This window comes from Pelodiscus sinensis, chromosome 10 (genome assembly GCF_049634645.1).
Source record: "Pelodiscus sinensis isolate JC-2024 chromosome 10, ASM4963464v1, whole genome shotgun sequence".
In the NCBI taxonomy this organism is placed as follows: domain Eukaryota; kingdom Metazoa; phylum Chordata; order Testudines; family Trionychidae; genus Pelodiscus; species Pelodiscus sinensis.
Window position 1 is genome coordinate 5,087,059 of NC_134720.1, and position 22,244 is coordinate 5,109,302.

At 52.5% G+C, this 22,244-nt stretch overlaps 1 protein-coding gene across 2 annotated transcripts in view; it reads left to right on the plus strand.

Annotated features, from left to right (window-relative positions):
- Nucleotides 1-21,588, plus strand: part of LOC102443738 (sialidase-2-like) — a 35,638-nt gene extending 14,050 nt beyond the window's left edge. The window contains exons 1-4 of one of the 2 annotated variants that reach the window (XM_075937407.1): nucleotides 9,480-9,720; nucleotides 9,879-9,976; nucleotides 17,093-17,297; nucleotides 18,135-21,588. In XM_075937407.1, coding sequence (XP_075793522.1) covers nucleotides 9,957-9,976; nucleotides 17,093-17,297; nucleotides 18,135-19,091 — 1,182 coding nt within the window. In that variant the 5' untranslated portion in view covers nucleotides 9,480-9,720; nucleotides 9,879-9,956 and the 3' untranslated portion in view covers nucleotides 19,092-21,588. Of the gene's footprint in view, nucleotides 1-9,479; nucleotides 9,721-9,878; nucleotides 9,977-17,092; nucleotides 17,298-18,134 lie in introns of those variants that run through there. The other variant, XM_075937408.1, reaches the window with a different exon arrangement.
- Nucleotides 21,589-22,244: the final 656 nt, after the last annotated feature.

Below are 22,244 nucleotides of genomic sequence, written 5' to 3' on the forward strand. Positions count from 1 at the left end.
TCGTCTATGTACACGACACCGTAAAAGAGGTGCCGTGGGCCAAACAGAGATTGGTCCCTGCCCCGATTAACCCACAAGGACATAGTGTAATACGAACACAGGCATGAGTGTTCTTCCAGAAATGCGGGGTGTTGTGAAAGGGACTATACAGTTGTTAGTGGGCAAAGGGCGTGACCAGAAATGAATCAACAGCAAACACTCTCTGAGGGAGAGCTCAGGGCAGAGTTGGAGGCTGAGGGAAAAATGAAAGTTGGAGCGAGTTCTTTGGGCAGGATTCGATCTCTGCTGGAAGATGTGGCCTAAGCTATTTGCTGTGTAACAGATGGGGAGAGGGGCAAGGCATGTGTGTGCACACGCACAGCTCCAAAATGTAGCCTATAGGGCCTATAAAGCTAGCCTGCTTCCTTGCCCATATATTTTATGGCTTTTTATTTTCTTATGGGTTTGATTTTTTTGTTTTACTATAATATGTGTATAAGGTTGCATTAGAGTATGTTTTGGCTGTAACGCAAGGGGCCTACAGGCCATGTCCTGTATGTTGAGCTAAGACTAAGTTAGCGTACATATCTTTGGGACCTGTCACCTAGGTAGTGGTGACGAGCTAAAGCATAAGATCCATATATAGTAGTACCCTAATGGTGAAGTATAACTGGTACCAGGGTCTTCCTAAGTTCAAACACAGGTGAAATGTAACAGGTTCACCACTTAGAACCAGGTAGGACAGAAATAGCAGACGTGAGAATGAGATAATGTCATTAATAGGTCTGTACAGGGTGTCCCCGCTATGAGTCGCCCCGGTATCCATCTGTTCCACGCTAAAGTCGTTGAAGCTTGTAGGAACTGATGATTTATACGTCTTCCTATTCCGCTCTCTTAAGTTGTACAAAAAACCACAACACCCCACAATTGGCACAAATTGAAGTCAGCAAGTCAGCCATGGGGATAAAATTCCCCACTTCCAGTTGTTTCACTGTAAGTCCAAGTTTTCTGAAATGTGTGTTGAACTTAGAGCGTGGACAGCCTGTCTGTCATCTGTCCTAGGCACAACGGGTGGGATCTAAGTTTTGACACAGAAGCAGGACTCAAGTGCTCCATCTACCAAGTAGCTCCAAAGATTCAGAGCTTCCAAGATTCTCGGTTTCAGTTCTTTGTTCATTTCCCTTCTGTTTACTAGTCAGATTTTAATTTTGTTTGTGTTGGTCAGTTCAGTTAAAACTCTTCTGGCTGGAGGCATCTCTGGCTCGTCGAGGTTCAGCATCTCCTGCGCTCTGCACCCCCCACTCAGGGACTGAGGCACCGGGACCTGAGCTCTTGGCAGGCCAGGGGTGAGGCTGCTCCTTTGTTCCTTTCCCCCAAGGCCGGGTGTGAGTACAGCCATCGAAAGCTTTCCAGTCTGTGATGCCACATGTGTGGCTAGAACAGTCGTATCGCCTGTGTAACCCATTCATTTGCCATTGAGTGGCTGTTTGAATATTATTCCATTTACCTCAATAAAAGTGTGGAAGGCTCCATTTGTCTCAGTGGGGGTGTCCCTGTCAAACACCCCGAGGGTCCCGGCGCAAACTCTGTGAGGTCCGACTCCGGGACAAGAACCTTATTATCTTCTGATCAGATCAACTGGTGAACCTTTAACCCCCATTATCCATATTAATAACATTAACCTGCTAACATCAGGCAACAAACCCCACTTTAATTCCCTTTATTTGTGAGGGAAAGTATGTGAGTCAGGGGCTCTAGCAAGGCCTTTCCATGCCCATTGGAGTAGTGCCCTGTGTAGGGCTGTGAGCACATTCTGGGGGGATGGCAGGCCAAGGACAGCCCCCCTCCCCCCCGTAACTTAGGCCACGCCTCAGTCCTACTCCTGCTATTCACCCTCCCCACTCCGAGTCCCATTGCTCTTCTCTGGACACACATAGCCAATGGGAGCAGTGGGGAAAGCCTCCAGGCAATGTATCCGGGCATTGCTGTTCCCCCAGCATGAGGAGGGGAAGGGAGAATGGCAGCGTGCAGAGCTACTTTTGGCTCCACTTCTTCCCCACAAACGGGATCTGGAGGCTCAGGGCTTTCTCCCTCCCTCCCACCTGGTAGGAATCCAATGCTGACGTTCCAAACTTGTGGGGGGGACTCAAGGCTGGAGGGAGGGAGGAAGTGGGGAGGGCTGAGCTCGAGCCACGGACCACCTGGAAGATGGCCACAGACCACTAGCAGTGGGCAGCTCACAGTCTGATAATCACTCTCTATGTGAATTAAGGTGTTTTTCATGCTGTCTCATCTGTCTGTCTTTGTTTCACTTTCTCCACTCTCCCTGCTGCCTGATTCCTGGGGCAGGATTAAAGACCCAGGACATGCGAATCCTGCTGCTTTCCTTCTTCTCTGGACACACGCAGGACTTCACTCTCCCAGGGGCTATGTCTAGACTTCAGGCTTCTTCTCGAAGAAGCTTTTCCAGAAGAGATCTTCCTTAAAAACTTTCTTTGAAAGAGAGCGTCTACACAGCAAAAGCACAACGGAAAAGTGACGTGCTTTTTCAAAAGATATCGTCCATGTTGATTGGCCACTATCTCACATTTAAGTGCTGATTGCTGTGGACAGAGTGGCTGCCTGGGCACCTGTGCTTTTCTTCTGGAGGCCTCTTCTTTCAAAAAATCTCCTCTTCCCCGTCCACACACGCCTTTTTCTGAAAGAGCCCTTCTCCACAGTAGCACATAGAACCAGAAATAGTCTCCCCATTAACTTGTACAAGAGCAACTTCCATGTATTGTTCACCCTTCTCCTAGGACAGCTCTTTCTTTTGAGGACAAAGACTTCACTTCAGTGGGCCACACACCTGCTAAACTTCCTGTACAAACTCCAAAGTGCTGCTCACAGGGGTTAATCGACTAGACTGGAAGCTGATGGAATTAAACTTCCCTTGTCAGTTTCCTGAGCCAACCCTGCTGCAAGTCCCTATGGGGGTGCTTCCCACTTCATCACACACCCCTAGGGTTGCCGGGTGTCCAGTTTTGAACAGGACAGTCCAGTATTTGAGCTTTCTGTCCAGGAAACAAATTGAGAAAATACTGGACATAGAAATGTCAGGTAATTTCTAACTAAGTTTTTACTATTATCACGAGTGTGAGTATGTAGTTGTGTACTGTCTGGCTGGTAGATACTCTCCCGCTGCACGAGCATGTCTACCAGCCAGGCAGTACGCAACTACGCAGTAAGGGGGGGGGGCACGGGGCGGGATGGAATCCCCAGGGCCAGATTCGCCCGTGTGCCGGCCAGGACTGTGTGCAGGATGGGCGGCACCCTGGGATCTGCGTGTGCCCAAGCCAGCCCCACTTCCTGCCAGCTAGCTCCCCCCCTGGCCAGACCGACTCCCCACTGGCTGGTTCTCCCTGCTGCTTTCCCCCCGGGCAGCCCCGCTTCCCCCAACCCCCTCCTGGCCAGCCCTGCTCTCCCCAGCCCTCTCCGAGCCAGCCCTGCTTCCTGCCTGCCAGTTCACACCCTCTCCATCCCGATCTCCCCAAGCCAGTCCCGCTCTTCCCGACCTCCTCCCAGCCATCTCTGCTTCTCTCCCAGCCAGTCCCCCCTCCCCCCCATCAGACTGAGATCAAGTGTGTTCGGTATTTTTTTAAACCATCTGGTAACCGCACACACACCTTGTTACCTCAGGGAATGTCAGTGGCCATCGCCACTGCGTGTTCAAAGTCTCAGAAAGCTTTTTCTTGCTGGGACCTCCCCCTCCCATTCTACTTGCTTTGTGCATAAACGGCACACGGGTCAAGTGATAATGGCAAAATTCCAAATAGTTAAACCTGCCTAACATTAGCCTCACTGTGTGAGAACCCTCAATGATTTCACCTTCTGCTGATCTACCTCAATTCCTTGTTCCCCTAGGGTCACCTCTGGACAATTCACCTGCCTTTCTCTCTGTTAGCCTTAAAACCCCTTTCCTGGATGAGTATCGATACCTTCTCATTCTGCTCAGTCACCTCCTTCTCTGTGTCCCTCAAACTAATGTCATCTACACAGGTGTCCCCTCGTGGGGGCCACGTGCTTTGGGGGCCCTGGGCTTCAGGGGGATGTGGAAAGGTGGCCTCAGAGATTAGTACGGGGCCTGGCACTGTCCCTGTCCCACACCCCTCTGCTGGCTCCCAGCATCACTTGGGGAAAAGGGTGTGGGGGAGAGACTAGAGTAGGGGCAGGAAGAAGTAGGGAAGAGCTGATGTGTGGGGTGGAGGTGGGGTTGTTCTGGGCCCCGGACTCGCCCTAGGGTGGCCTTGGTCATCTATTAATGAGGTGAGAGTCTCCTCAACCCCTTTGGAGAACTGACCCAGAATTTGCATCACACGTTCGTTTGTGATGACCAGGTCACCGGTGTGATGACCCCCCCCCCCACCTGTGACCTCCCTTTTCTGTTTGCAGTCTGCCGGGACCAACTTATTTGCTGAAAGCCTCTTCCAGCTCCCCTGCAGTTCCTGAGACTCAGTCTCTGACCCCACTCCTGGGGTGCTGTGTCAGCTGCAGCCTGAGGTAACGTCTTGCCCTAGTTCTAGTAGCCGGCCCCACAGGTTGCTCTCTCTGTCTACGCCACCAATGGAGAGGGGAACCGACACTCCATCCTCCTCTAATGGGACCCTCTCTCCTAATCCGTGTCACTTTCTGCACCTCTCTGCTTGCTCTTTCTCGCAGGGCACGTGAGGCAGCATTTGTGTAGCCAGAGCCGTCATCACTAAGGGTATGTCTACACTGCCTCCCTAGTTCGAACCTCCCTAGTGCATACCCTAAATTAAAAGATACACCCCCAAAATGGGATGCGCAGGAAGCAGGTAAGAGCAGGGTTGGTCCAGCCCAATGAGGTGGCCTGGCACATTGGGAGGGAGGGTGCTGCTGTGCTGGTGTCTCTCTGGGAAGGGCTGGGTGGGGCAACCCCTCGGTGAGTCTCCCCCTGCCATCGGGGTGAGTTGGGCCAGGCCATGCCAACTTCTGCGGATCCCTGATTTACTGGATCCTCTGCGTGGCAAGTCACAGGGTGATGTTCTTCTCCCCTGGTTCCACAAAGTGGAGCCCCCCAGCCCCTGACTCCCTGATTCCTGGCACTGAGTGCAGCACCCACCCCGCAGAGTGTCCGGTGGGTTGAACATTGGGAGCAGGCACTCCAGCTGGCTGGCTGCTGAGCAAGTGAAAGTGAAAGTGACTCACTGTTTGGGCAGACAGCCTGAGGGCTCCGGCCTTCCCACTGAGTGAGCCGAGGGCTGCGGGCTGCTGGGAGAGCAGATCAGAGTGCAGCTTGCAGTGCTAGGGGGAAGAGAACTGGCCCCCCACACTCTGCAATGTGGATTCCAGTCCCTGAGCGAAGCCCCAAATGTGCAACAGCCACCTTGCTGCCTCCTCTGACGTGCGCCGGGGGCACCAGGTTAATACAGCGTTGGGCACCGTAAGTGCCGAGGCTGGCCCATCTATCGCCAGCACTGCACGTGCCTTGGCCGTTGCTATCGCATCGCGCTTCCCAACTCCCGGACTCCTTCCCACCGCCCAGCAATGTTGGATTTCGAGCCACCCGGGGATCTGAGCCACAGCCGCTCACTCCAGCCAACAGCATTTCCTCGCCTGCTCCTGGTCCCTGACACTGACCCGGTTCTTCCTTTATCTCTGACTCCCGTATCTTTGCAGAGAGCGGATCGCTCCCCAACAGGCCTGGAGCCCGTTGTTAACTCCAGCGCGGCTTTTCCTTTCCCCGCAGCTCGCTGGGCTTCCCGCACTGACTCCAATTTCTGATTCGAATTCATCCCCCGAGAGCGACAAGCAACGGGCAACGTTCTCCCGCCTTCCTCCCCCAGCCCAGCCTCTTTTCTTCTGCTCTGCTGCCGTGTGGAACCCACAACTCACAAAACTCCCTGGGCTGCAACAGCGCTCTAACCCTCTTAGCCCATCACTCTTAAATGTCAGGACGGCCCAGGATCCACTCTGCCTCTTCCCCCCATGCTCCGCCCCTTCTCTCAGGCTCCTCCCACTGCATCCCCTCCTCTCTCCATCATTTCCCCCACCCTCACTCACTTTCACTAGGCTGGGAGAGGGGAATGGGTTTTGGGCCAGGACCAAGGGATTTGTGAGCTGGAGGGGGTGAGAGGTGCACACTGTGGGAGGTCACTGGAGTGCAGGACGGGGTCCAGGCTGAAGCAGTGTTGGGGTATAGGACGGGGGTACATGGTGTTGGCTCTAGGAGGAATTCTGTCCACACAAGCATCTAGGGAAGAGGCAGGAGATGAAGACGAGCAGGCGAGGTGAGTGCTGGGACTGGAAGGAAAGCAGGGATCCCGTGGAACACAGGGATGGGCATGGGCTGGGAGAGGAAGGGAGGGAAATGTGGGGTTGGCTTCTTTTGCTGGGGTTACAGCCTTGGGCCTGTTTGGCCGGGGCTACGGCAGCATCCCAGCCTGTACTCTGAGGCTGTGTCCACGGTGGGGAGGTTTGGCGACAAAAGTGCTGTCGACGTGCAAAAGTCGCCAAAATTGAAACCCAATCAAACTAGTTTTTCTGCCTCCCACTGTCGACATTTCATCACCAGATTGCTAGCGCCCTGGAGCACTCTGAACACTGAACCTCTCCTCTCCGGCCCCACCCCAGAGCAGCGCTTCAAATAAAGCAGGGACATGCTCATTTTATTTTTCAGAAAATACAAATGAATTGAGTTAAGGACACAAGCAAGACTGTGTAAGTCTTATAAGAAACTATGAAGTGAACACTCTGCTGTCTTTTTCTCTAAAATGGAAAATGTCACTTCATCAACATCTACAAGAATTAACACCCCAAATCATGTTTTACACTTCAAACAAGTCCCTAGAAAAAAATCTGAGGGACGGGGCAAGTTCCCCTCTCTTCCTTTGATGGCGACCATGTTCTGAGCCGATCGAGAGGTCTCTGTCCCCTCTCGGGATCTCCCAAACAGCCGGGGTAAACTGAGGGCTGCAGGTCGGGGAGCAGACTGGGGGAACTGAAGGGACTGGACTGCTGCAGTGCAGCGTCCCTTATTTCTGTCCTGTTGGGGCATTTTGGTTCCTTCTTTGTGATGCACCTCTTCAGTAGAAAAGGGAGTATGGACTTAGCTCCCCTACTCACTGTGATGCCTCCTTTCTCTATCTATGTTCAAGGCTGCAGCTCTGTGTGGGCATTAGCTCATCCCCATCACCCAGGTGAAAGGTCCCAAACAGTTGTACGCTAACTTAGTCCTAGCTCGGCCTTGCTCCTGGGGCTTTCTGCACCAACACGTTCCGTCCTCTGCGCACAGGAGTTCAGAGTGCTGCAAAGGTGTTTGTCAAAATACCACGGCGTGGCCACGTGAGCTTCAGGTATTTTGGGGATTTATTTCAGCACCGCTGTCAGCAACTGTGTCTGTAACAGACAGACCCAAACATTCTCCTGGGAGCAGAGAGTTAAAGAAACCCCTGTGACAGCCCTGTTCGAGTTTCTCAGCCCCGCTATGCTCCCCTCCACAAGCCTCCCTCCACAGTGTCCACCTGCAGCTCTCCGTGCAGTCACTACATCTGACCAGCCCCCTCCCCAGGGCCCATCCATGGCCCCCTCCTGGCCAGATACCTGCACCCCGTCTGCTCCCAGAGCCCAGCTGTGGGTTTCCCCAATCCTCTCCATCCATGGAAGGGCCCAGGGATTCAGAGGGAGAAAAAGCCGGACGTCCAGTCCCAGGCTTGCCCTTTCCTTCCCTCAGGGCATGCGGGGAACTGCAGCTGCCAGGAGCCCTCTGGCTCTCTCCCTCCTTCACCCCCTCCCGGCCAGGGACTTCCCTGTGCAAGCTGGGCTCTGCCCTGTGCAGTGACATTGCTGCAGCCCATTTCTGAGCATGGCGGGGAAATTCTGTGACCACAACTTTTAATTTCTGCAAAAAGGACAGGCGGGGGTGGGAATGGATTTCACCCAAGGGGCACCACCTGTATTCCCCTCCCCCTCCCCCGAGTGGGGTTAGGGACGTAAGCCATGGGATATGGGGGAATGGAAAGGCCACAGGAGCCAGTAGCATCAATTCCACAGAGAAACCAGCTCTGCTGAAGCTGTGAACGGAAGCGGGGAGGTCAGATGGGAAGGTGGATTGTGGGGCATGGGAGGTGGGGAGCCAGGCTGCTAGGGAAGAGGCAGGAGATGAAGAAGAGCAGGCGAGGTGAGTGCTGGGACTGGAAGGAAAGCAGGGATCCCGTGGAACACAGGGTTGGGCATGGGCTGGGAGAGGAAGGGAGGGAAATGTGGGGTTGGCTTCTTTTGCTGGGGCTACAGCCTGGGGCTTGTTTGGCCGGGGCTACAGCAGCATCCCAGCCTGTACTCTGAGGCTGTGTCCACGCTGGGGAGGTTTGGCGACAAAAGTGCTGTCAACGTGCAAAAGTCAGCAAACGTGAAAACTGATCAGACCAGTTTTTCTGCCTCCCACAGTTGAGATTTTGTGGCCAGATTGCTAGCACCCTGGGGCACCCTGCACACTGAACCCCTGCTCTCCAGCCCCACCCCAGAGCAGCGCTTCGATTCCTACTTTGTGACACACCTCTTCAGTTTAAAAGGGGGTATGGACTTAGCTCCCCTACACCAACCCACTGCGACGCCTCCTTTCTCTGACCAGCCTCCTCCCCATGGCCCAAGCATGGCCCCTCCTGCATCCCGTCTGTCCCCAGAGCCCAGCTGTGGGGTACCCAAATCCTCTCCCTTCACCCCTGGAAGAACCCAGGGATTCAGAAGGAGAAAGAACCTCTGAATCCTTTGTGACATGTTTAGTCTTTTGTCTTTGTTGTATTGGCCTTCATCCACAGCCCAAAAGCTTCAGGGGGTAGCCGTGTTCATCTGTTAGGGTATGTCTGCACTGCCGCCCTAGTTCGAACTAGGGTGGCTAATGTAGGCATTTGAACTTGCAAATGAAGCCTGAGATTTAAATATCCCGGGCTTCATTTGCATCTTGCCGGGCGGGTGCCATTTTTAAATGCCCGTAGTTCAAATTACCTGCCCGTGGCTACACGCGGCACAGACTAGGTAGTTTGAATTAAAGCTCCTAATTCGAACTACCGTTATTCCTGAGTGCAATCCTGGGTCTGGGCGAGAACAGTAACATTTCATAAAACCTTAGTGCTTCTCTGCACTGGTGCAGGACAGTCCTCGGTGAAATGAAGATGTAACTGGATATTTCACTGGTACGACAGGTATATACCAAGGGGGATAAAGAGGGGACACACAATTTAAGGGACCCAGGTAATGCTGGTGATCGACCAGATGTCAGTAGCCCACCAGAAGGGGCTGGTCTCTTGGTTTATATTGTGCCAGTGTAGTGCTGGGCGGAGAAGTGGGAATGGCATCCCTTGGCTGTTCTCTCTCTATGGTAGCCTAGAGATTAGCACATCACAGGCCATAGCTACATGTGTCGCCTGTGACATGGCATCTTCTCATTCCTGAATAATCACAGTCTCTAAAGGCATCATCCCTTCACTCCCACGGTTGGATGCTAATGGAGGGGCGGATCTCCTCCTTTTGGGCTCCTCATGCCTCAGCCTTTACATCACCAGTCACCTCCTCTGAGACAACATAGGACTCCACCTCCTGCTGTTCCACCCTGTGACCTCTCTTTTCTGTTTGCAGTCTGCTGGGAGCAACTTCTCTGTCGAAGGGCTCTTCCAGCTCCCCTGCGGTTCCTGAGACTCAGTCCCTGACTCCACTCCTGGGGTGCTGTGTCAGCGACAGCCTGAGGTAACGTCTCACCCTGCTTCTAGTAGCCGGCCCGCAGGTTGCTCTCTCTGTCTGCGACACCATTGGAGAGGGGAACCGATGCTTCATCCTCCTATAATGAGAATCTGGCTCCTAATCCATGTCACTTTCTGAACCTCTCTGCTTGCTCTTTCTCACAGGGTACGTCAGGCAGCACTTGTATAACCAGCGCCATCATCAGGCACCTTCATCACTAAATTTGGAGCAACACCCCCAAAATGGGAACCACAGAAAGTAGGTAAGAGCGGGGTCAGTCCAGCTGAGTGAGGTGGTCTGGCACATTCAGAGGGAGGGTGCTGCTGTGCTAGTGTCTCTCTAGGGAGGGGCTGGGTGGGGCAACCCCTTGGTGAATCTCCCCTGACATCGGGATGAGGTGAGGTGGGCCAGGCAGCACTAGCTTCCATGGAACCCTGTTTTACTGGCTCCTCTGCTTGGTAAGTAGCACGGTGCTGTTCTTCTTCTCCCCTGGCCCACAACATGGAGCCCTCCCAGCCCCTAACTCCCTGTTTCCCGACACTGAGTGTAGCCCCCATCACGCAAAGCATCCCATTGGCTGGACATGGTGCTCTAGCTGAGGAAGTACTCAGTGCTTTCTTTGTCTCTCTCTTCACAGACAAGGTCTGCTCCCAGAATACTTTACTAGGCAACATAGAATGGGAAGGAGGTGGGAGCCCATGGTGGGGAAAGAACAGGTTAGGACCTATCTAGAAAAGCTAAACATACACAAATCCATGGGTCCAGATTTAATGAATCTGAGGATACTGAGGGAGTTGGCAAATGTCATTGTAGAACCTTTAGCCTTTTTCTCAGAAAACTTGTGGAGATTGGGAGAGATCCCAGATGATTGGAAAAAGACAAATCTAGTGCCCATCTTTAGAAAAGGGAGGAAGGAGAATCCAGGCAGGGCCGGCTCTAGGCACCAGCAAAACAAGCAGGTGCTTGGGGTGGCACAATGCCATGGGCAGCATTCTGGCCTGAGGAGGAGCAGGCAGGGAGCTCCGCGGAGGCCACTCCAAGCTGGGAGACTTGCGTCCGGCTGCTCGGAGCACACGCCTGGCCTCAGGGCATTGGGAGGGGAGGGCAGGGCGGGGAGGGGTGGGGCGCTGGAAGGAAGGGGCACCTGGCCACGGCGCAGGGTGGCCATGGCTGGTGACACTGAGCCCGGCATGGCAGGCTGCTGACATGGTGGCTGCTCATGGCAGCCGGCTCACTGGAGTGGAGTTCAGGGACTCGGGAGGCACTGGGGTGGGACCCCATCCCCGAGGCAGGGAGCCCTGCAGACACCGCCCCGAGCTAGGGGCCCTGTGCCCAGCTGCTCGGAGCCTGCGCCTGGCCCCAGGGCACTGGTATCTCTGTGTGGGCAGCCCCGAGGCATGGCCTCTGCCTGGGGTGCTTCCTGGAGGGTGGTGTGGGGCGGCCGCGGCTGGTGAGGCTGAGCCCAGCGGCCTCTTCTTCACCTTAGTGAGTGCGGGCCCCCCTGGCTGTGTCCCCGTCCCCCCCCGCTGGCCACTCCCCCTCCTGTGCACCCTGCAACTCCCCCTCCCCCGGTCCCCCTGCCTGTGTTCTCTCCCCCGCAACTCGCTTGCCTGTGAACCCCCTTGCCCAGCTGTCCCCCTTATCTGTGTGCCCCTGCCCACTGTCCCGTGACCCCCACCCGCTACCTCCCCCCTCTTTTGTCCTCCCCCGGCTCGGCCTCTGCCCAGCTACCCCACCTCCTGGCCCACTGCAACCCTGCTGGAACCCCATCTCCTCTTCTTCCCCCCACCCTACCTGGATCCCCATCTCCTGTCTGGCTCTCTAAACAATCCTCCCTCCCCCTACTCTCTGAGCCCTGAACCCTCCCCCCCCCCCCCCACACACACATCTGTCCAGGACCTCAGCCCCCTTGTGCTGTGTCCTGACAACCGCACCCCTGCCTGGGACCCAGGTGATTCTCCCTCTCCCTTTGTTTGAGGAAGGGGAACTCTGGTGTTCCCAGTGCCCATGTCCCCAAGGCCCTTCCTGTCTGGGGCAGGAGAGCTTCATTAAAATTGGAATTGTGATCCCATTTAAATTGGCTTTGTTTTAAATAGTATACCTTTAAAATTAAATTAAAAATTGTTATGGCCTACATTTATCATAACCTATTTTATTAACTTATTAATTAAATTAAAAAATTAAATAGAACATGTCTCCGGTCAACTTTTAAAAAAATTCTACCTGTTCACTAGTCTAAGTACCCAGAACCAGTCCTTACATCAGCAGTAGTTTTTTCTGCAGGTGGAGAGAGAATGTTTTTATCACTTTGGTTTATTCAGCTAGTTCAGTTCAATGATTAGTTCATTCACCATTGCAAAACCGAGAGTTGACGAACCAGAAAAACTTGTTTTCCTCGTCTCTCAGTAAAAAACTGGTTATGAGAGCGTTCTAATATCTTGAAGAACATGATGACTAGATTTTATCTGTTAAATTCACTATGGATATTTCCTTTGTTTAATAAATGAATTTTAGATTAAAAATGTGTTTGGATACTTTTTTGTTGTGTGTCCTTCACATTTATTTCATACAAAAATTAAATGCTAGTTTTATTTATTTTAAATTGAATTTCCGTCCAGACAGAAGTAGATGCAAATCATATGTTTTAAAAAAAGTAGCCACCATTTAGCAAATAATAAATGTGGTAAAATCTGTCTCTTAAGTGTTCCTATTACACACCATTTTGTAATAGAATAAAAATGTAAAAATTAAGAATCTGATTACATGTAAGTTACACAATTATTTGGGCATGTATGTAGTTGGTAGCTATACTGGGTGTATTCTCCTGGTTAGTGAATAGAAGCACTAAATTTGGCATAAAGGTTATATTTAGTTGTAAATCAACATGTTTTAAAGGTTGCTAATCAATAAGACTCAACCATTGTTTAGGAAAATATTTTAAAAGTATAATTTAAATCAGTGGTCCCCAACCTTTTCGGGCTGCCGGGCGCCAGGGGGTGGGGCCACTCACAAGCCAGGCACCCTGGGGTGGGGCCACCCATATGCCGTGTGCCTGATGCCGGCGCCACCCATGTGCTGCACTCCCGGGGCTGGTGCCGCTCCTATGCTGCATGCCCAGGGTGGGGCTGCCCATATGCCACGCGCCCGGGGCTGCTCCTGTGTCATGTACCCAGGGGCAGGGCCGGAACAGATCATGCTCTGCATGCCCAGGGCTGGTGCTGCTCCTGTGCCATGCGCCCAAGAGCCAGCAGCGCACATGCGCCACGCACCTGAGGCTGCGCCGCTCCTGTGCTGCATGTCCATGGGCTGGGCCACCCATACGCCGTGCACCCAGGGTCAGAACAGCCCTTGCGCTGTGCACCCGGGGGCGGGGCCGCCCATACGCTGCATGCCCAGGGGCTGGCACTGCCCATGCGCCACATGCCCGGGGGCGGGGCCAGCCCCAATTACTCGGCAGGTGCACAGAAATGGCCTGGCAGGTGCCATGGCACCCGCGGGCACCGCGTTGGGGACCACTGATTTAAATGATTAATTGCTCATTTAAACCAAGGTTTTCTGTTTGTTGGTTTAAATCATGAATAAAATTAGAGATTTAAATCAAAACTATTTAAATCAATCCTCCCTGCTTCAGAGGCTGTTTGGTCCATCCCTGAAGAGAAAGCACAGGGCTGCGCTCATGGAATAGGTCCTAGCGAGTGGGGTTTTGTTGTCTGGTGCCTGTCTTGTTCTGGACAGTTGATCTGGGGAGTTGAAACAAAAGTCCTCTTAATCCCTTTGAACTGTCTCATTGTATATCCATAGACACCAAGAGTTGGACAGCTTATGTTTTGGGGTTGGAGTCTGATTATAAGGTGCTGCTTCTAATAATAAAATCCCTTTGCAGAGTGAGGAGTGGGACTGGGACTCCAGCACTAGGTGATGTGAACAGCTGCACGCTTTCAAAGTCTTTAACTGACTTGCTGTGGATGAACCTGCTCTCCCATTTTCCTCATGTGAGGAGTCCCTAGCACTCTTCTAGGAGATAAAAATGCTCCAGGGTTTGGGCTCCCCCTCCCCCCACCCTGGAGTGTGCACCCCACCCCTCAGGAAGCTGTTCAAGCTGCATTTGCGCGTGCACCCTCCCCGGACAAAAAAAATGTGGGGGGGCAGCCAAAATTTTCTTGGCTTGGGGGCAGCAAAAAACCTAGAGCCGGGCCTGAATCCAGGGAACTATAGACCTCTCAACTTTACCTCAGTCTCCAGAAAAATCATGGGGGGGATCCTCAAGGACTCCATGTTGAAGCACTTGGAAGAGGGGAAAGTGATCAGGAATTGTCAACATGGATTTACCACGGGCAAGACATGCCTGACCAGTCTGATAAACTTCTGTGATGAGGTAATTGGCTGAGTGGATATGGGAAAGTCAGTGGATGTGATAGACCTTGACTTTAGCAAAGCTTTTGATACGGTCTCCCACAATATTCTTGCTAGCAAGTTAAGGGAGTAGGAATTGGATAAATGGACTGTAAGATGGATAAAAAGCTGGCTAGACTGTCGGGCCCAACAGGTAGTGATTAATGGCTTGATGTCAGGTTGGCAGTTGGTTTCTAGTGGAGTGCCCCAAGAATCAGCTCTAGGACCAGTTTTGTTCAACATCTTTATTAATGACCTGTATGAAGGGATGGATTGCACCCTCAGCATGTTTGTGGCTGACATTAAGCCAGGGGAAGAGGTAGATAGGTTGGAGGGCAGGGATAGGGTCCAGAGTGACCTAGACATATTAGAGGACTGGGCCAAAAGAAATCTGATGAGCTTCAACAAGGACAAGTGCAGAGTTGTGCACTAGGGACGGAAGACTCCAAAGCATTGTTACAGGCTGGGGACCGATTGGCTAAGTAGCAGTTCTGCAGAATAGGACCTGGGAATTACAGTGGATGAGACGCTGGTTATGAGTCAACAGTGTGCCCTAGTAGCCAAGAAGGCTAATGACATATTAGGTTGCATTAGGAGGAGCATTGCCAGCAGATCCAGAGAAGTGATATTCCCCTTTATTTGGCTCTGGGGAGGTCACACTGGTGTATTGTGTCCAGTTCTGCCCCCGCTCCCCACTATAGAAAGGATGTGAACGCATTGGAGAAGGTCCAGCGGAGGGTGACCAAAATGATGGGGGAGCTGGAGCACATGACCTATGAGGAGAGGCAGAGGGATTTGGGTTTGTTTAGTCTGCAGAAGAGAAGAGTTGGGGGGGGGGGGGACGGTTGATAGCAGCCTTCAGCTCCCTGAAGGGAGGTTCCAAAGAGGATGGAGAGAGGCTGTTCACAGCAGTGACAGATGGCTGGGAGATGGAGGGTCGTCCTCCCTGTGGGCAACTGGGATCAGACCAGGGCCTTGATCTTCACAAAAATGGAGCATCCTCGCACACCACCCCCAGGCCTCCCCGCCGGCATCAGAGGGAACTCTTGCCTCAGATAGTAGCAGGTGGGACGTGTTACTGGCAGAGGTCTCCATGAGCAGTGACTCCAAATTAGGGGCTCATGGACCCCCAGTGCTGCCATGACTCCCCCAGGCAGCTGTTGTGTTTGGAGGTGATCTGGGACAAGGCAGGAGACTTGGCCCAGCAACCCCATTCCCGATCTCATGGGAGACTTCTCCAGCTCTGCACTGGGGGAGAAGCCAAGCCTGTGTTTCGTGCTTCTCCTGGACAAGGACCCAGCCCTGCACGTGGTATCAGAAGGCTGTCCAGGAGGGCCAGGGGCCAAGGGTGATGGTGCAGGGGCTTGTGTTGGTAACTTGGGGCGAGTGTGGGGTGCGGGAAAACTCCCCCTGCCACGGCAACCCTCCCATTCCTGCCACACTCTCCTCTACTGGGCCTGCTGAACAGCACCTATCACAGGTGGAGCCCACCTGCTTGACTGGGCATATTGAGGGGTGCCGTCATGAATTGAGAGGGAGCAGTGATAGGCTTGGCAGGAGGAGGGGTGACCACAGGCACCAGGCATTTAGGGTCACTGGCAGTGATGGAGCTGGCACACTAGCAGGTCTCAGGGGCCTCGTATGCCTCTCTGTGCTGGTCAGGGGACACTCCCTCAGACATGCCCCATCGCCCAGCAGAGGCAGCACCAGCCCCCTCCCCTCAGAACAGGACACCTGTTCATGAGCCCCCCTGCTAGGGGACCAGAAAGGGACCCCTCAATTCCTCTTTCTTATGTGCCGGCAGCGGCTCTTGAAGCTGCACTTTCCATCAGAAGGAAAGGCAATGCTGGGGGCGGGCTCCAGACTGCCCAGTGGGAGAGGGCTGATGAAGGATGGTGTTTTCCCTGGCCTCCCCAGAGCCAAAAAGGTGAGACAGTGTGGAAAGGTGAGACAGTGGTCAGAACCGCCCGTAGGCCCAGGTCCTCCAATGGCTCGATGGGGACTTACAGACCCTTCACCACCAGGTTGCTCTCCGCCACTTCCTAGGCTGGCGTCACAGCTGTGGGTCCCACCGCCCTTGCCAATGTGCACACACAGGTCTCCACATGAGGCAAGGTGACACCAGCAGGTGCTGGACACCGTGCTTCCGGGCCAGGGTTGGAAAGGGGCTCTGGCTGTGGCAGTGGCCAGGAGTGGCAATGCAGTGACAATCAGGGACGCTCTGTCCCCTGGGCAGATGCCTGGGGTGTTGGGAGAGGGGCGCCCCCAGAGCTGGTGGAGGGAACAACAGGAAAAGGATGGAGCTGGGGCCAGTGGGAGGGCTGTGGCGGAGGGGACAGCTCCTACCAGATGGAGGAGCTTAGCTTTTTGAGTGAGGCCTTTGTCCATCATACTCCCTTGGCCCTTCCTGCTGCTGGTGGAGGGCGGGAAGAGAAGCTCTCCCAGAGACAGAGGGGCTAGGGAGCATGGTAACAATGGAGCCCACCCTGTGCCTACCACCACCAATGAATGCTGGGGAGGGGACTGGAAAGGTCGACCACTCCTCCCTGCTAGGCTGGAGGTGGTGGAGAGGGAGGTCCCATGGACATCTAACAAGGGAGGGTTGGGGTGCTCTGCCTGGGGGTGCAGGCTCTGGGATGGGAAAGGGGATAATGGGCTTGGGGCAGGAGGAGGGTCCAGGCTTTGTCTGGGGCAGAGGGTTGGGCTGAGGTGGCCTTCTGTTGAGGATGGCCAAGAGGGGCTCCTCTTCTCTGCCTGCAGTAGCTACATGCTGGTCCTGGTCAGGCATTGTCTCCACAGGCTATGGCAGCTCAGTGGTGGGGCTGGAGGGGAGGTGCCCTGATCCTCACCCCCTGGCAGCCCTGGCAGCCCCAGGATGTGCTGAGAGGCCTCTCCCCACTGCAACTCTGAGCCTCTCCACAGGGCTTAACGGGAAGTTGTACAGCCACACAGCTGAGCTAATGACCTATTCTCCCTGTTCCCACAGCCCAAAGCCTTTGGTTTCTGTCCAACAGCAAGCGACGCTGTTCCAAGCCAAACCATTGGAATATCGAATCCCAGCCCTGCTCTACATTGAGAAGTACCGCACCATCCTGGCTTTCGCCGAGCACCGGGGGGGCGCGAGGGACGAAAGTGCCGACCAGATAGTCATGCGCAGAGGCACGTATGATGAGACAAAGTACACCGTTCAGGTAATGCACATTTCACTGAAGCTACTTTGCTTGGTTCGCTTATTTGGGGTAAGTGGGGGGAGGCAGTAAACTGGATGTGATTTGTTATCACTTCTGACCATTGCAAACGTATTAAAACACAATTGTCTGTTGCATTCTGTCCTCCTCCTCTGAGCCTCGCATGCAGCTTGTTGTCTTAGCTCAGTGGTTTTCCACCTGCCGTCCTTTGCAGAGACCCATGAGCTTCCAATGGAAGTGCCAACCCCTTTCAGTCTCCAGGCCCAAGGGCAATTGCCCCTTTTGTCCCCTGTCCCTTGGGACCTAGCATTTGAAAATCTTAGACTTGGTCTGCAAATCCCCAGGGGTCCACAGGTTGAAAATCCCCGTGTCAGATTGTAAACTGATCATACAACACCCTGTCAGTGCCTATTGCAACTGGGGTCTCAGAGCACTGTGGCTAGATATGTATTTCAGCTGGCTAGAAAGAGACTCAGTAACTCGTCTGTACACTGAGATTTATTAAAATAAACGTAGACAGAACCCCCCAAAGGAAGATGTTGGTTAAAAATTCAAAGTAGAGACAAGAGCTAAAAATGATCAATGAGCAAATCAAGACATAGGCATCCATCTGCATAACCTTACAAGAAACTCCACTAGCTTCTCCAGCCATTTCATTCCCAACCAGACCGTTGAACTTGAGAACCATCTAGTCATAACTACATAGACATAAACCTTTGCCTTCCAGTGCTCTGCTCTAATCACTAGCTTTGCCTCTCAGCTCTGACTTGTATGTGGAATACGGATTTATTGTAATTCTGTGTTTTCTCCTTTGTCTCCCTTTGCACTCCCATGTGGCAGTGGGAACAAATGCAGACCATTGTCAAGAAACCGCTGGGTGACCACCGCCCCATGAACCCATGTCCCGTGTACGACAAAGTACCAGTAAATGGAAATGACAGAAATGTCGTTCTGGTCTTTATAGCTGTTGAGGGAAATGTCTCTGAGCAAGAACAGATCAGGAAAAAGGAAAACAAGGCCCGTCTGTGCCAGGTCACCAGCGCTGACAATGGAGTCTCCTGGAGCCCTGTGAAGGATCTCACTGACACTGTCACTCATCCAGATGATAAGACCTGGGCCACCTTTGCAGTGGGACCAGGCCACAGTTTACAGCTAAACGAGGATAAGAGTCTAGTAATTCCAGCATATGCCTATTGGATACTTGACGATAACACCCCCTCCCCCCACTCCTTCTGCTTTGTCCGTAGTGACAATGACCATGGGAAGACCTGGAGAAGGGGTAATTATCTGGCACTGAATTCAGGGGAATGCCAGATGGTTGAATTGAAGAGCCAAGGAAAGTCAGTGCTGTACTGCAACTCTAGAAGCAAAGAGAAAGTCAGAGTCCAGGCTGTGAGTGACAATAAAGGGAGGGATTTTAAGAATCATGATTTCGTTAGTAAATTAGTGGAATCCTCCTCTCAGGGCTGTCACGGGAGTGTTATTGGCTTCCCAAGACCCGCTGGTGTGCAGTCAGAGGAGGACACGTGGGTCCTCTATTCTCACCCCATAGACCGTAACGAGCGGAAAGATTTAGGTGTGTACCTCAACAAGGAACCCTTAAATCCAGAAAGCTGGACAGAACCCACTGTCATCTACAAGGGCTACTGTGCTTATTCGGATCTGCAGTACATGGGGCCAGGCCCTGATGGCTCACCCCTGTTCTCCTGCCTCTTTGAGTCTGGTACCAAATCCAACTATGAGAAGATCCTCTTCTTTATGTTCACTCTGAAACAAGTCTTTCCATCTGAGTACTGAGCCTCAGAGGACAGGGCCATGCAGTGTCCATGTTAGAACCACCTTAGCTGACACGTCACTGCCCAATGGCTTTTATCCCCTGCCCTTGTCCTGGCCCATAAGCCATATTCCAAGGGTTGTTTTTCTTTGGCAAGCTTTCTGCTCCGCCCCTTCCCACCGTGCTGCCTTCTTCAGGAAGAAATAGCAAAAGTGAATGTGAGTTTCATGTCATGCCTGTCAAACCCACCAGGGGAATCACCTTCACTGCAATACTTACTGGGTAGCCTGGGATGTGCCTCTGTGGGGAGAGACAGTGTTGAAGTGGGCATCATTGGTGTCCCCCATGCTTTGCAATGATGTCACCATTGCCCCTGATCCTTTCCTTGCCCCGTCTGTGCTGAAATCCTTCCCTGGGCCATCAGCCCTTTTTGTTCTGAAAACTGCCCCTCCCCGTTCTGTCCACTTCTGGGGAGCCAGGATGCTGTGGTCAGGTTGCTCTTTCTCATGCTGTTCTATGCCATCCTTGGCCTCTGCCCTGGCTTCCTACCCATGTCTGGATCATAGAATCATAGTACCTGATGAGACCCCAGGAGGGCAACTAGTCTGTCCCCTGCACTTATGGCAGGTATTGTGTAGACTGTCCCTGCCAGCTATTTGTCTAACCCAGGCCATGCCCCTTGTCTTACCCCTGCTATGCTCTCTCCTCACCCCGAGTCCACCTCTTCTCCAAGCTCCCTCCCCCAAGCTGATGCAGTGGGTGTTGGACATAAATTAATATTTCACCTTATTTACAATGAAGTTTCACCAATTAACTTAAGAAAGTAAAAATGTTTAATTAATTTAAATTAAAACATTCCCCTTAGCTACAGCATTAGCAAAATGGCTCGTGTGTAATTATGTAACTAACGGTTTGTTTCTATTAGCACCTGGTGGTCTAAAGAAAGGTTTCAACTGAGTTAGGTGGGCCACGGGCCAAAGTGTTTGAGAACCACTGGTCTAGGGGAAAGTAAAGATTGCTTTAAGCTGGTAAGGAGATTCCATAGCTCCTAGCGCACTCTGGGTATGTCTAGACTACTGACAGAGGCATATAAAATAGGCTACCCGACATAGTCACTGAGTCGGGGATTTAAATATCCCCAGTTCCATTCAAATAAAAATGAGCTGTGCCAGCTCAGCTGATCGTCGGCACAGTGCGCAAGTCAAGACGCGGATCGGTCAACAGGGGAAGCCTTTGTCAACCTCTCCCTTATACTTTGTAGAACGAGGTTTACAGGAGTGGTCAACAAAGGTTTCTCCTGTTGATGGTTGGGTAGCCTATTTTACATGCCTCTGTTGGCAGAGGCATATAGTCTAGACATACCCTTTGTTCCCCAGTCTGTGCCTACGAGGGACTGGCCCTTCCTACTGCAGGTGCCTTCAGGCAGAATAGCAGAGTAAGGGGAATTAAGTGGGAGCTGGAAGCCTTTATTTCAACAGCCCCCCAGATCTCTCACACAAGTGCGCCTTTGCCGCCTCCAGCTGCTGCAGGCTCATCATCCCCCTTCCAAACGCCAGGAACACAAGAAACAAATGGGAGGGGCCTTCCTGCACAAGCACCTCCAACAGGCAACGGTAGTGTCACCCTGACAGTTCCAGAGCCAAAGGGTTCAAGGCAACTTCCTAGGGCCCCACGGTTGGGGGGGCGGGGCGTACAATGCTTCAGGGGCTGCAGAAATGCAGGGCCAAGGGTGGCTTCAGGGATGAGCAGGGGATCTGGGGCCGCTAGCAGGAGTCGGGCCTGCCCCGCCACTCACTGGTGGTCACAGGAAGTGGAGTGACCAGCCTCACCCACTGCATCAGCTTGGGGGAGGGAGCTTGGAGAAGGGGTGGACTCGGGGTGAGGAGGGAGCATAGCAGGGGTAAGACAAGGGCATGGCCTGGGTCATGGTGTGGGGGGGTGTCCTTGGCCTGGCATCCCCCCAGAATGTGCTACAGAGTCCTACATGGGGCACTGCTGGAATGAGCATGGAAAGGCCCTGCTAGAGTCCCAGACTCACATAGTGATAGAGATGCAGCCGTGTTAGTCTGGTCTAGCTGAAACAAAACAGTGACATGAGAAAACTGTTGCTTGCCATTTTAACCACACTGACCATTCTCTCAATGACCTTAAAACATGCATATCGCTTCAAAGACATTTTAGCTCCAGACTTCAAAGAGAAGCCTCAGAACTGTCTTTCCTGCTTAAATTTGACACTTTACGTAAGGGTCTCAACAAAGATGCTAATTATCTCACCCATTACAAAGATAGCTTCCCCAATTATCACCCCTAATGTCATTACCTCACAGACACTAACCTTCCCCCCTCTCCCTCACTCTGTTCTAAAATTTGATTTGTCAATTTTATATGTGTTCACTTTTTTTTGATTGTATCACTTTGGTATATATGGTCATGCCAATTATCTTCCACAAAGAGATCTGAGGAAGTGGGTCTGGCCCACGGAAGTGAATCACCTAATAAACCATCTTGTTACTCTTTAAAGTGCTGCGTAGTCCTGTCTTTTGTTTCATGGAGGGGCTTGATTTCTAAGAAAGCAATCCTGAACTGGAGCCAATAGTATTTTAAGGAAGATAGGAGAAATAATACTTCCACTCTACTCCACTGTAGTTGGAGTCTTGTGTCCAGTTCTGGGTGCCACAGTTCAGGAAACATGGACAAATTGAAGAAGGTCCAGAGTAGAGCAACAGAAATTATTAAAGTTCTAGAAAACATGAGCTATGCGTGAAGATGGAAAGAATTGGTCTCTCATGTGGTTCGGATATTAGATACGAAAGGAGCCAGTAGACACCAAGGATAAACTGTATTCCTAACTTTATTATGCACGGAATAGTAAAGTAAAGCAATGCAAAGTTACACAGATCTCTGTCAATGAAAAGGGTTTGTAGCACAGACAATATAACACCTATACCTAGGACAATACACAAGATATTCAATGTTAAGGGTATTAATATGCATACACTTGTTTCCAGGGCTTGACAAACCCCAGAAAGAGCTACTCGCCAGCCCCGCACTGCACATGCGCCAGACCAGCACTGTGCATGCGCGAAGCACCGGTGAATGGGGCGCTCGGAGCAACTGGCTAAAATCTATTCGCCACAGGCGAGTAGATTCAGCGGTTTGTTGAGCCCTGCTTATTT